We start from the raw sequence: 12,090 nt of genomic DNA, 5'->3' as shown, positions 1-12,090 counted from the left end.
TTTCGGCTAAAAGATAGCGGAGTCCTAACCCAGTGCACCAGGCCCTAGTGGCCTCAGGAGGCTAGGATGCTGGAGTAACATCTCAGCCGGGATTGGCTGACATGCAGCCATGTCTCCTTGACACTGGGCCTGAGGAGAATAGGAAAGCCTATTGACCAGAAGTCCCTCTTACCTTAGGCCCGGGGAGGCCAGGATGCCCCGTTTTCCCCTTGAAACCCTGTAAGGGAAAACAGATGATGTTTCTCTCACCCCGACCCGAGATGCTCACACACCTTCCTGTTCACGTTAAATCAATGAGGCCTCAGTCATAGCGTGAGGACATGAGGACACGGAGGCTGGAAGGAAGCTAAGAGCTCCAGGCTCCTTCCTGCAGCTCAACTTACCGGGGGTCCCATGAGTCCAGGAGGGCCAGCGGGACCTGGGTCCCCCTAGGGAAAGAGAAGAGAGAGCTGAGTCAGTTTGGTTCAGCCTTGGCCTAATTCATTCCCCACCCTCCCTGCCTCTCTGAGTCTACCATTCCCGGATTTTGTGGGGACCTCATGTGGGGCGGGGGGGGGGGGGGGGAATCTCAGCCTGGCTTGGTCTCTGGGGCCTGTGAATGGGTCCCAGGGCCCCCGTGGGCCTTGCTTTTCTTTCTTTTGGTTAAGGATGGGAATTGTGTCTTTAATCCCAGCACTCGGGAGGCAGAGGCAGGTGGATCCCTGTGAGTTCGAGGCCAGCCTGGTCTACAAAGCGAGTCCAGGACAGCCAAGGCTACACAGAGAGACCATGTCTCGAAAACAAAAACAAAACCAAACAAACAAAAGGGTGGGAATTGACCTTTGTGTTCCCCCTTTGCCATGTCCCCATCTCTCTCAGATTCCCCAGAAAAAATACCTCAACTGAGAAGCCAGGGCTGGCTCAGGCCTGTCATGGCTACGGCCAGATTTTTTCCAGAACCCAGCCTGCTTTTTCCAGTTGCCCCGAGTTTTGGGATATAATTGGCATCTTTGTCACCATCCTGTCTTTGGTGAGACCAATTCATCTATAACCTGGATAAGTCTATTAGGAGGAGTGAGAGGCCGGGGGAGTCTGATGCCAACAGAGAGGAGGAGACGCACAAGGGAGACTTGGGTACCCTGATGAAAGTGGGTGGGGGGCTCCTCATCTCATTCATGAGGAGAAGGAGGGACCTCCCGCCTCCCACCCAGCCCTGTCTTACCCTCAGGCCAGGCTTGCCATCCTTCCCGTCCAGTCCATCCAGCCCAGCAGGGCCCTGCACACAGGAGAGAGGCATTTCTGGCTTAGGAGGAGGGAAAAAGGACCCAGCCCCATGGCCCTCTCTACCTCTTACCCAACTCACGCACACCCTTCCCATAACGCAGACACTCACCCAGGTACCAGTCCCCCATCCTTGCCAGGCCCACAGGGCCACATACTTACCTGAATCCCAGGAGGGCCTGGAGGCCCAGGGGAACCAGGCAAGCCTGACGGGCCTCGAACCCCTTCACTGCCCTGAAACCAGAACATCCGATGACGTCAGGGCCAGGGATGCTAGGGACCCCTGGGAGTCAGGACAGTTGGATTTCCAGCCCTACTTCTGTCCTGGCCTAACTGATATATTCCACATGCTAGCTACCTGAGAACCTATGTCCTCATCTTCCAAGGCCCCCTTTTCCTCACTGCTTTATGAGGAGCGAGAGTTTGCTTAATCAGCCCCTTCTCAGAGTTGTCCCAGGAACCGGTACATGGGTGGGTGCATGTGTTTAATTTATATTGCTCTAATAACATGCCACGTATATGGGCTTTGATGACTCAAGATGAAAAATGTGGGGAGACTCCGGGGTTTCACGGGTCCCTCAAGGGCCATGGGCCTGCTGAAGTCAATGGCAGTGCAGTAAGTACCCCATCTGCTTTGCGAGGATGGAGCTGCAGAGCTCAAGGATATGGGGGTTCGGGTGGGGTGGAAGCCCATGGTGGCCAGGGCTCAGGGACAATGTCACAGGTATGTCTCCAGATGGTAGACTCTGAAGGATGCCTGGGGTGAGGCAGGAGGAAGTGTTCACGTGTCTGCCTGACCTGGGTGTCAGGACCCTTATGGTAGGATGGATTGGGAGAGGAGGTGGGGAGTTGGGCACATGACTGGGAGGGGACCTTGAATAGCATGCTGCATTTTGTCAAGAAACAGATGAGTGGCTTTGAAATCACGTCTCAGCGTCCCTAGGGGTTGCTGTGGGGAGCCTTGAAGCCAGGGGTATGAAGCAAGTTTCTGGCCCAGAGAATAGGACTTCAGAACCTTCTTCTAGGTCTTATACAGAGCCTCTTCTCGTGTGTCTATTTTATGTGAGGTTTTACACAAACTTTTGTCTAATGAAAGGCTCGGAGACTGTACAACGGCCTGCAAACACAGCCATAGACCCTCAGCAGCCACCAAAAGCCCAAAGCAGGGCAGCGATGAGAACAGATCGGAAGACAAGATGCTCAAAGAAAGGTTCCTACTTCCCCTGGAGAGAGGCACTGCCCTAGATCAGTGTGTGTGTGTGTGTGTGTGTGTGTGTGTGTGTGTGTGTGTGTGTGTGTGTGGTTCGGGGGGGGGGGGGAATGCTGCAGAAAAGGAACACAGCTACAAGACAGAAGCCAGGGGTACTGCAATACCACCATCTGCCAGGAGGGGTCAGCACAGTTCTAGCCAATGTCAGCCCCCACGAAGAGTTGCCATGAAGCGCCTCTATCCAGCAGTTTGGGATTCTCAGCAATGATCAGCCTATGCATGACTTGGCTGCCACCTCTATCCTTCATAGGGAAGGCTTGAGAGGGAGCTGGCAGCCATCACAGATCCACCTACTGGCTGACGGGTACTAGCTTTTGCGGGAGAGGGGGGCAGCCAAGGGACTTTGCTTTCTCTGAGACTCTGCCTTGGGTGGCTCCCTATCTCTTGGGTCCTCCCACTGGTTTTTCCTCACTGTACAGAGAGGAGCTAACGTGTGACTTCAGAAGAAAGAGGCTCCCAGAGACTGCAGATGATCATGGCTCCCTATGGACCCCGTCTCTACCCAACGTTTAGAAGTCAAGCTTGGTGTCTCTGACGGGTCCCACCCAGCACCCAAGGGAGCCCCAGCTTCTGAGCCAAACCACAGTGGGGCTATGTGCCCAGCTTATCAAGGCAGTCTCAGAGTCAAGCACTGTGGAGCTCCAAGGCTGCTATCCCTAACTTATTACAAAGTCACAGGCGAGTCCTGTGTCTTCTGGGCCCTTGGAGACAGCCTATGGGAAGAGGCACACTGCTCCTCCAGGTATGCCCTAATTCAAGGGATCCCGTTTTCATCCTTTCCTTTGGCTCCTTGCCCTCTCAGCTTCCTCCTGAGAGGGGAAGCTGGGCGAAGCCGGCCTGTCACAGTCCAGTTATCCACCTCTCCCACTCCCTGCTTCCTTCCCCTCCCTGCCTTTGCTACTTCCCTGGCAAATGGGAGTGCAGGCTATCCAGAGGCTGCTAGAAGGTTTAGGGAGGGCTAGGAGAAGGTGCCAGAGCCATCCATGGAGCCTGCAGTTGGTGGGCCCAGCCTTAAAGCCACAGTCTTGACTGTGGACTTCCTGGGGGCCTGAGCCGACTCACGGAGCATTGCATGGCTCACATCTGTGCCTTTGGCAGATGTGGGGTTTTGCTTACCTTTTCTGCTTGGGGGCCGGGTGGGCCAGGGGCTCCAGCTTTGCCTGGGAATCCTGGGGGACCCTGTAGCAACAAAGAAGCAGGCAGGAATAAAAGTAGGTTCCTCCTGGGGCTGGAGAGACGGCTCAGGGGTTAAGAGCACTGTTGCTCTTCCAAAGGTCCTGAGTTCAAGTCCCAGTAGCCACATGGTGGCTCACAGCCATCTATAATGAGATCTGGTGCCCTCTTCTGGCCTGCAGGTATATATCCAGGCAGAACACTGTATACTTAATAAACAAATAAATCTTAAAAAAAAAAAAAAAGTAGGCTACTCCTTCTCCCTTCCTTATCTGTCTGGCTCTCATGGCCACGTAGACTGTTTCTGTCACCTCTTGCCCTGGTCTCCTGCCCCCCACCCCCACCCCCACCCCCACCCCGCCAAGTTCACCTTCATCCAGCAGACCTGGGCAGGCCTGCTCCTCCCAACGGAAACACATTACAGGAGATTTTTCTATCTTTACTTACCGGTGGGCCTGGAAAGCCTGGCTGACCTTGAAATCCCTAGGACAAGAAGTGAGGAGGTCACCCCTCTGCCTGGCCACTCAGTGGAGAGAGGAGCAGGTCGGGTGGCCTCATGTCTATAGGCTTTGTTCCCCCATCTACCCAAGGTGGCCAATAGGGGAGGGTCTGCGTGGGAGGGAGGGTGGGTAGCGACCAGCCCCTTCAGTCCCCCTGATATCACTTACCTGGTCACCCTTCTCCCCAGAGCTCCCCTGGGGGCCTCGCTCTCCTCGGGGACCCTGTCACCATAGAGAAGAATGCAGCTGAAACCCAATCTTCCTGTCCTCGGGGGCCACAGGGAAGGGGCCAGGAGGCCTCCCCCTCTACATCTCTGTGTCCCTGCTCGCTCACTCACTCACCGCTGGACCTTGGGGACCTGGAAGGCCTTCAGATCCTGGTGGGCCCTGGGGACTCAAAGGAACAGAATCAGTCGCTCAGAAACATGAGGAATGGGGCCTGGGAGTAGGCAGGGCATGAGGTAGGAGTGCCCTCTCGACTTGGGGAACCCCCCCACCTCCCCCCCCCCGCCCCCCACCACAGTTGCCTGGAACCAGCCTCCTAACTAACCCTGCTACCTCCTGGCCTGCGCCAATACGGCCAAGAAGGAACAGCTGATCTCACTTAGGCACAGCTCTGACTATGTCACTCTCTTGTTCAAAAGCCTTCCACGACTCCCCTCTGTCTAATGAGTGAGGCGTACGCCGCCGTCCACTCATGCTGGGCTCACAGGCATCCTGTAATCTGTCACCAACCACCCTTTCCCGCCTCACTTCCTTCCCCCCCCCCCCCCCCCCCCGCTGTGTTTTGCTCAGCGCAGAACCGCTGTAGCCTAAACATGCTCCCGGAGGTTCATACCCCTAGACCTGCGCATTGCTGTTCCCTCTATCTGGAATGACCACCATTGGTCATCTCCTTCAGTCTCTCCTGAACCCTTAGGGAACAAGTGCATAGCTTTGTCCCTGCCTGGGTCCACCCGTGATCTCCTCGGTCTCTGTATGGACACGGTATAGCTCCTCCCACCGCATAGCTCCTCCCACCGCCATTCAGATCTGAGAATCCTCCATGAGGACCTCGCTCTTCCTCTTCTACACAGATAGCATCTTTGTACTACCCCAGCCCCACTCCCCTTCCCCCACTCTGCAGGCTCAGGGGTCTCAGCTCTCTCTCATCCTTTCTACCTATCTATTCATATTTTATCCGCTTTCAGCTGCAGGCCAAGGCACACAGGGCCTGCTTTGCTCAGTGCAGAACCCTTAGAAGCACTCGCAGCACCCAGCATGCCCAGGAAAGACAATCTTGTTGCAGAATAAAAGTGCGACAGTGTTGGCAGAGTCCCACGAGGCCTCACTGACATTCGTGGGGGGTGGGGGGAGGCAAGGCTCCATTTCTAGCTTGGCAGGTCCCGGATGTGAGAGTTGAGGTTCCTCACTACAAAGATTTGGGCTCCAGCCCAGGCCTCCTTGCCACTAACTCCCTAGCAGGCTGCAGGAGCCTGTGAGCACGTGTGCTAGCAGTCCCCAGCTCCTTCGGTCAGTGTAGGAGCCACCCATGAAGGTGGCCTCAATAGAAAAAAAAAAAAAAAGCTCCTGGCCCTGATTTGGCAGGAGGGAGGGAATTCTGCCAGCTGACTGGGCCCTTCCCCTCCCTCAGTCGCCTTCTCTGCCCAAAGCCTGCTGGGATCTCCTCACAGCCTCTGCCTCCGCCTCCGCAGCCACCATCGGGTGCAGAGACGCAGCTGGACTGACTCTTGGGCAGGGGCAGTGGGGGTCACAGGGGCTCCTCCTCACAGGAAAATCTCCAGCACTGTTGATGTAGGTGGCCGAGGGGTAGGATGGGGTGGCGGGGGGGGGGGCACCCTGTTTGAAGCCCTTTCTCTCATCCTCACATGCTGCAACTTACCGACTCCCCCTTCTCTCCCGCAGGGCCAGTGTATCCTCGCTCTCCCTTGATGCCCTGACAAGCGATAGCAGAATTAGCTCTGTGGCCTGCTATGGTGCTAATGCAAGGGATGGGGCTGCAGCTGGCACCCAGACTGGCACTCGAAGGCTGAGAGCACCAAGGTAGGGCACTAGAGGGAAGAGCCAGTAGCCGGTAGCCAGTGGGGCCTCCCACCCATCACTGTGGCCCACACTGGAAAGTGGGACACATCCACCTTGAAGGGCACCTGGGCAAGGGATGGGTGGCACCTCTCAGGTGTCTCCCTCACTCTCTCAGAACCCTTTGGGAAGCAAATCTCAGTTCTTTCTGAGATTGGTACTCATAGTGGGTTCTGGGAGTGTCCCTTTTCTTCCTCCATCACAATGGTGGGGCCACGCCATATCACTCAAGGGGTCAAAGTGGAGTTGAGGGGAGTCTATATGAATGGCATGGAAAAGGAGGAACCCAGTTGAGGGACACCCTGCCTGGTCCTGTTCTCACCAGCAGCCTGTACCTCCAGTACCCCTAGCGCCAGAGCCCTCTTACTTACAGGCAGTCCTGGGGGACCCATGGTACCTGGGTAGCCAGGTTGTCCTGGAGGACCCTGCAAAGAGAGGCAGAGATGATGATGGGGCAGCTCTCAGCATTTCTGTTTCTTCTTCCCTGCGTGAGAGTCACCTAAGCCTGAACACCCGACACTACTACCCAGCAAGTGCCTACCCACCTGGATACAGCTATCACTTTAGGCCATTTCCCAAGCCAGGGGACAAGCCAGCCCTAGGCTCAACAGAGGGATCAGAGCAGGAAAGAAGGCTCAGAGTGAGTGCACAAACGCTGTGGGCTGAGGGAAGAAGAGGGTCGGTTGACAGTGCCATATAGGAGCCGGAGCTGTGTGTGTGCTCCCAGGGTGTTGGGTACACGGACACCCAGGCCCTTCTAGATAACGGATGAGTGGCTGAAGATTTAAGAAGAAGAAGAAGAAGAAGAAGAAGAAGAAGAAGAAGAAGAAGAAGAAGAAGAAGAGAAGGATGAAGAAGCCATCACCCCATCTTCCACTCAGTGGCTGCCCCCTCAGCCAGCACCTCCAGCCTCTTTCTTACCTGTTCTCCCTTTTCTCCAGTCAGGCCCCTGAGGCCACGCTCTCCTTGAAGGCCCTTAGAGCGAGAGAGAGATCATGAGACACTTCAGAGGAGGCTAATCCCTACCTCGCCCAGACTCTTGCCTGCCCCGTGCCTGCCTCTTTCCACACTGGACAAAGGTCACAAGTGGCAACCCAGTGTCTCTGGCAAAGTGACTGCCTAGGGTGTGCTTTGAGAGGGTAAATGAACAGATTTGAACGTATGGGTGCTTCTCAGCGCCACAGCTTCCAGGCAGGCAGCATCAGAGACACCTGCCTCCAAGTGAGCAACTCTTACTGCTGTACTCTCTTGTGGAGGCTGCCTGGGAGGTGTGCGCCCTATGAGGGAAGGTTGTCAGGATAGGTGCCCCCCCCACGCAAATGATGTTCTTACAGTCTCACCAAATCCCCAGAACTTACCTGTCCCAGTTCCCACCCAAGCCCCAAAGCACCATCTTTAGGGACAGGCACAAGAGGGCTCTCTCCAGAGCAATCCCATGGCACTCGGTAACACCAACACGGAACTGGACATCAGTGTCAGTCAAATTGCCTCCTTCCTCACCCTGACAATCACAGTTCCAACTCACCATTGAAAACATCTTTTCTGCCCCCTTCTCCCCTGTGCCCTCTAGAAAGAGCACCCAAGCCTCTTCACGACACAAGACAGATGGCTAGACAGACAGATGGCCCCTTCACCCAAGCAAGCAGAAACAGACATGGCCCGGATGGGGATGAAGACGTGGAGGACAGATGGAAATGTGACAAGGAGGGGCGCTGGCCCATGGTCTCCACCACCAGCCCCGGGGAACACGAATCCAACAAACAAGAGGTTTAGCTTCCAGGACCCAGGAGAGAGCAACAGCGAGGTTTGGAGCTGAGGTGGGAGGTTGGGGAGGGGGGGAAGAGGTTTACAATTTAAACGCACCTGTGACAAGGACAACGACAAGGCAGAGCAATTAACGACACCTGGCAGAAGGATGAGCCCAAGGCCCTGGGCACAGAGGGGCAGGGCCCTAACACCACAGACCCAACCAGCCTTGGAGCAGGCTGGGCCTGGAGCCAAAGAAGAGAGGCTTCCTCTAGCCTTGGGGAAGGATGCACGCAGGGCTGCCTGTAAATCTCCAGGGCGCCTCTGGACAGTCCTACCGGGCAGCAGGGCAGCCAACCTGTGCCAGCCTGCAGTGTGAAGCCCTAAAGCGTTGGCATCTCTGCCGGGCACAAAGCCAGGTGCCTGGCAGGGCCCCAAGAACTACTTTCAGCAAATCTTCAGTCCACACGGCCAGGCCAGCCGTGGTGGGAAGCAGGAGGGAGGCAGGAGGGAGACTGGAAAGAGAAACGGGGCTCGGGTTCCTTCCTTAGAGGCACTAACTTCCAGTAAGAAGCCTGGGGGACATGCGGGGGAGTGGTGTGTGGGCTTGGATGGGAAGAGAAGTGAAAATAGAGGGAGATGAAAGTGCAAAGATGGGCGAAAGGATGCTGGAGGAAAGGCCGAGGGAGCACGGAAAGAAGTCAGAGACTGGGACGGTCTCCAAGCCGCTGGGACTTAGGGGAACCTGTGTCGTTAGCTACCTGCCTGCAGGGGACACTGAACAGGACACCAGAACATGGAGAGGGGGGGGAGGAGATGGCGTGACAGGACGGGGTCGGGGTGGGGGTGGGACAAGCTGAAGCCACAGAGACCTGGCTGGCGGTGGTGCTAGATTCTTACAGGCAATCCGGGGGAGCCAACAGCACCAGGAAAACCTGGGGGGCCCTGGTGGGAGAAACAGGCAGGTCACATCTCACAAGAACAGTCACCCTGGGGTAGCCTGGAGGCAGTCTGTAGTTGGGAGTTTTGCGGGGGGGTGGGGGTGGGGGTGGGGGGGGGAGGTGGTTCTGGAGTTTTTCAAGGTTGCTGAAAAGGAGTCTTAGCAGAAGGTATCACTGGATGGGATCCTCCAGAGGCAGAGACACCAGCCGCCTCCCCAGCCAGAAAGCCCTTCCCAGGGCTCCCCAAGTCAGTTTTTGGTGGAGTGCAAAGCCTATTCATCTTGGTTCTGTCACCCACCTCACCCCTACCCCTGCCACCTGACCACCAAAGTCCCCTGGGAGAGTAGTTCTGAGGCCTCTATGGGCCATTTTTTTTTTCTCTCCAAAGAACGCATTGCCAGCACTTCCCACTTTTCTAGCCATGTCTTTCCTGCTTTGTCAACATCCCTGAGGATTCTGGGTAACAACACCCGGCCTGGTCTTTGCAGACTTCCCAAGAGATGGCCCCACAGAGCCACGGAGGGCAACCCCATCCCAGACTCTTGTAGGAACTACTGTTAAGGTGAGCAAAGAAAGAGATCCGGCTGGGGAGCCATATACCACACTGGCTGTAAGCTACCTGGGCCCCCTAGTGTGGCACTAAATGCATCAGGTAAGAAAAGGGGCCCAAATACATGCCCCTGAGGGCCTTCCCTAAGTGGGTCCACAGGCAGGGACAGAGCAGGGTGTTTCAGGGCATTCCAAGTGAGAGACCACAGTCACAAAAGATGCTCTCATGAGAGAAAAAAGAAAGGGCAATGGGTGTTCCTGCCTGGCCACAGAACGGTGTGTGGATTGGGACTTTCTGAGATCTGCTCAAACAGTCCAGAGATACTTACAACAGGGCCCGGATGACCTGGAGAGCCCCTCATACCGGGTGGACCCTACAGAAGAAACCAAAGCAACTAGATGAAGAAGCTCCCCCCTCCCCCTCCCCCCGCAATAACAGGTGCTGTGGCGCCTTCCTCCAGCTCCCCGCAGCTGCAGACAGGAGAGGGCCACAGATGTCAAAGCAGAACCATTTAGCTGATTCTAAAATGGCCTTTCATTCAGTTCATTCAGTCATCCAACAAACATTTATTGAGCAGCTATTATGTGCCGGGCACAAGCCCAGGGGCTGGAAACACAGCCATAAACAAAACATTAAAATCTCTGCCTCGCGGCACTTATGTCCTAGAGTTGAGGTGAACAGTAACGAGTAGAACACAGCTGGCACATAGCTGGTGCTCAGTCCATACCTGTGGAATGTTCCTGAAGGAAGCAGAGGCACGGAATGTTGCATGGTGATGAGTACAATGAAGGCAAAAGAGCCTGGGGAGGGAGTGCGTGGGGTAGGGGGGGGAGCTTCTGTTTTAGAAAGGCTGACGCATGGAGGCCTCACTGAGAAGCTAACATGTGACCTGATTGCTGAGTGGGGAGGCAGGGGTGGGGTGTGGGGGTGGGGGTGGGGGGCAGTGCCAGGAGAGGAAGCAGCCAGGAACCAGAGTGCCTAGGGAGGCCAAGCAGGCGAGGGACTCCACGCTATGGGAAACCCTGAGGAGCAAGGGGGGTGCTCCAGGTAGATGTGGACCCCTATGTCTTTGAGACCCCTCCACACACCTGGATAAGGGACTTACCTCTACTCCTCTTTGGCCTGGCAGCCCTGGAGGACCAGGCAGGCCAGGGCTCCCAGGGCAGCCCGGTCCTCCCTCACTGTTGTCTCCCTGGGGTGGGGGAGTAGACACAGCGGGAGTGATTATGAGGGATGGAAGGGGACAGGGCAGGAGGGACAGGTGAAGGGAAGCAAGAGTTTACTCACCCTGGCCTCATCTCTTGGGCGCTCCCTCCCTGTGAAGCACTGTGGCAGAAAAGAGAGGGTCTGTTACATAAAGCTGGTCAGGAGGCCTGAGGCATGTACATGCTACCACACCAGGCTTGCCAGCTATCCCCGGCCAGGTATCTACCAGATGGAGATGGCAGGGCCAGAACCAGGGAGCCCTTCTGCACCTGGGAGTCCTCCTGCACCTGGGAACCCTCCTGCACATGGGAGCCCTCCTGCACCTGGGAGCCCTCCTGCACCTGGGAGCCCTCCTGCACCTGGGAGCCCTCCTGCACCTGGGAGCCCTCCTGCACCTGGGAACCCTCCTGCACATGGGAGCCCTCCTGCACCTGGGAACCCTCCTGTGCCAGGGAGCCCTCCTGCACCTGAGAGCCCTCCTGCACCAGGGAACCCTCCTGTGTCAGGGAACCCTCCTGCACCTGAGAGCCCTCCTGCACCAGGGAACCGCCCCCCCAGGGAACCGTCCCCCTCCCCCCACCCCCCCCACCCCCGCACCAGTCTGCCTCTGTCCAGTGCCTACCCTGGTACAGTTGTCGAGGCCTGGCACGCCAGGGATACCCTGTTCTCCCCTATCCACCTTTTCCGGGAGGAAGGCTGTCTGGGCCATCTGGCCCTGGGCACAGTCTCCACAGATGCTCTGTTGAGGGAAATGGGAAGGTCGGAGGGACCTGGGTCAGAGATGGGTAGGAAGAGCTTCCTGGGGGGAAATTCCCTCATAGAATCCAGGGCCTGGGCACCCTGCCCAGCAGTCCTTCACCCTCACCCTCTCCCTCCCCAGCCACACCCCTGCAGCAGCTTTGCTCTGTCCTCAGGGGACCCAATCCCAGCAATTGGCTCTGAGTTTCCTCCAGGAAGAGGCTCAGGTAGGGCCAAGCCAGAGCGCTTTCCAGACAGGCGTGTGGGAGGAGACGGAGGGACCCACGGAGGGACCATCTGTCCCGGCTGTTCCTGCAACCTGCACCCACAGCGAGGACAAGCCCCAAGGATCCAGGATGAAAAGGTTGGCTCCCAGGGCTAGCTCCTCTGCCTGGGGATGCCAGGAGACAGCCTCGTGGGGAGCAGGCCCTCTGTGGACACTCCTGGGGCAGGCCTGTGGCTCACCGACCGCCAGAGGCTCCCCTGGTTCCTGGGCCTGAACTGTCCTTCCAGGAAAGGTTTCCTCTGGCTCACTCAGGCTTTGTCTTTCTTTGGTCACAGACTCTCTGAGAGACTGACAGAAGCTAAGGGTTCTCTCCATCAGAACTAGGGAAGCTAGCCTCTTGT

The 12,090-nt window shown here is 56.8% G+C and overlaps 1 protein-coding gene across 4 annotated transcripts in view; it reads right to left on the bottom strand.

Annotated features, from left to right (window-relative positions):
• Nucleotides 1-12,090, bottom strand: part of COL16A1 (collagen type XVI alpha 1 chain) — a 55,399-nt gene that overhangs the window by 11,091 nt on the left and 32,218 nt on the right. For 3 of the 4 annotated variants that reach the window (XM_084784898.1, XM_084784901.1, XM_084784899.1), the window contains 16 exons: nt 11,348-11,464; nt 10,807-10,845; nt 10,625-10,711; nt 9,848-9,892; nt 8,929-8,973; nt 7,204-7,257; nt 6,654-6,707; nt 6,086-6,139; nt 4,546-4,590; nt 4,372-4,425; nt 4,151-4,186; nt 3,647-3,709; nt 1,423-1,494; nt 1,202-1,255; nt 384-428; nt 173-217 (listed from right to left, as the gene is read on the bottom strand). In XM_084784898.1, coding sequence (XP_084641024.1) covers nt 173-217; nt 384-428; nt 1,202-1,255; nt 1,423-1,494; nt 3,647-3,709; nt 4,151-4,186; nt 4,372-4,425; nt 4,546-4,590; nt 6,086-6,139; nt 6,654-6,707; nt 7,204-7,257; nt 8,929-8,973; nt 9,848-9,892; nt 10,625-10,711; nt 10,807-10,845; nt 11,348-11,464 — 909 coding nt within the window. The remainder of the gene's footprint in view (nt 1-172; nt 218-383; nt 429-1,201; nt 1,256-1,422; nt 1,495-3,646; nt 3,710-4,150; nt 4,187-4,371; nt 4,426-4,545; nt 4,591-6,085; nt 6,140-6,653; nt 6,708-7,203; nt 7,258-8,928; nt 8,974-9,847; nt 9,893-10,624; nt 10,712-10,806; nt 10,846-11,347; nt 11,465-12,090) is intronic. The other variant, XM_084784900.1, reaches the window with a different exon arrangement.

The sequence above is a fragment of the Acomys minous genome (assembly GCF_964271855.1).
Source record: "Acomys minous genome assembly, chromosome: 6".
NCBI classification, from domain to species: Eukaryota; Metazoa; Chordata; class Mammalia; order Rodentia; family Muridae; genus Acomys; species Acomys minous.
Note: the sequence above shows the minus strand (reverse complement) of the source record. Positions and strands in the feature narration are given on the sequence as shown.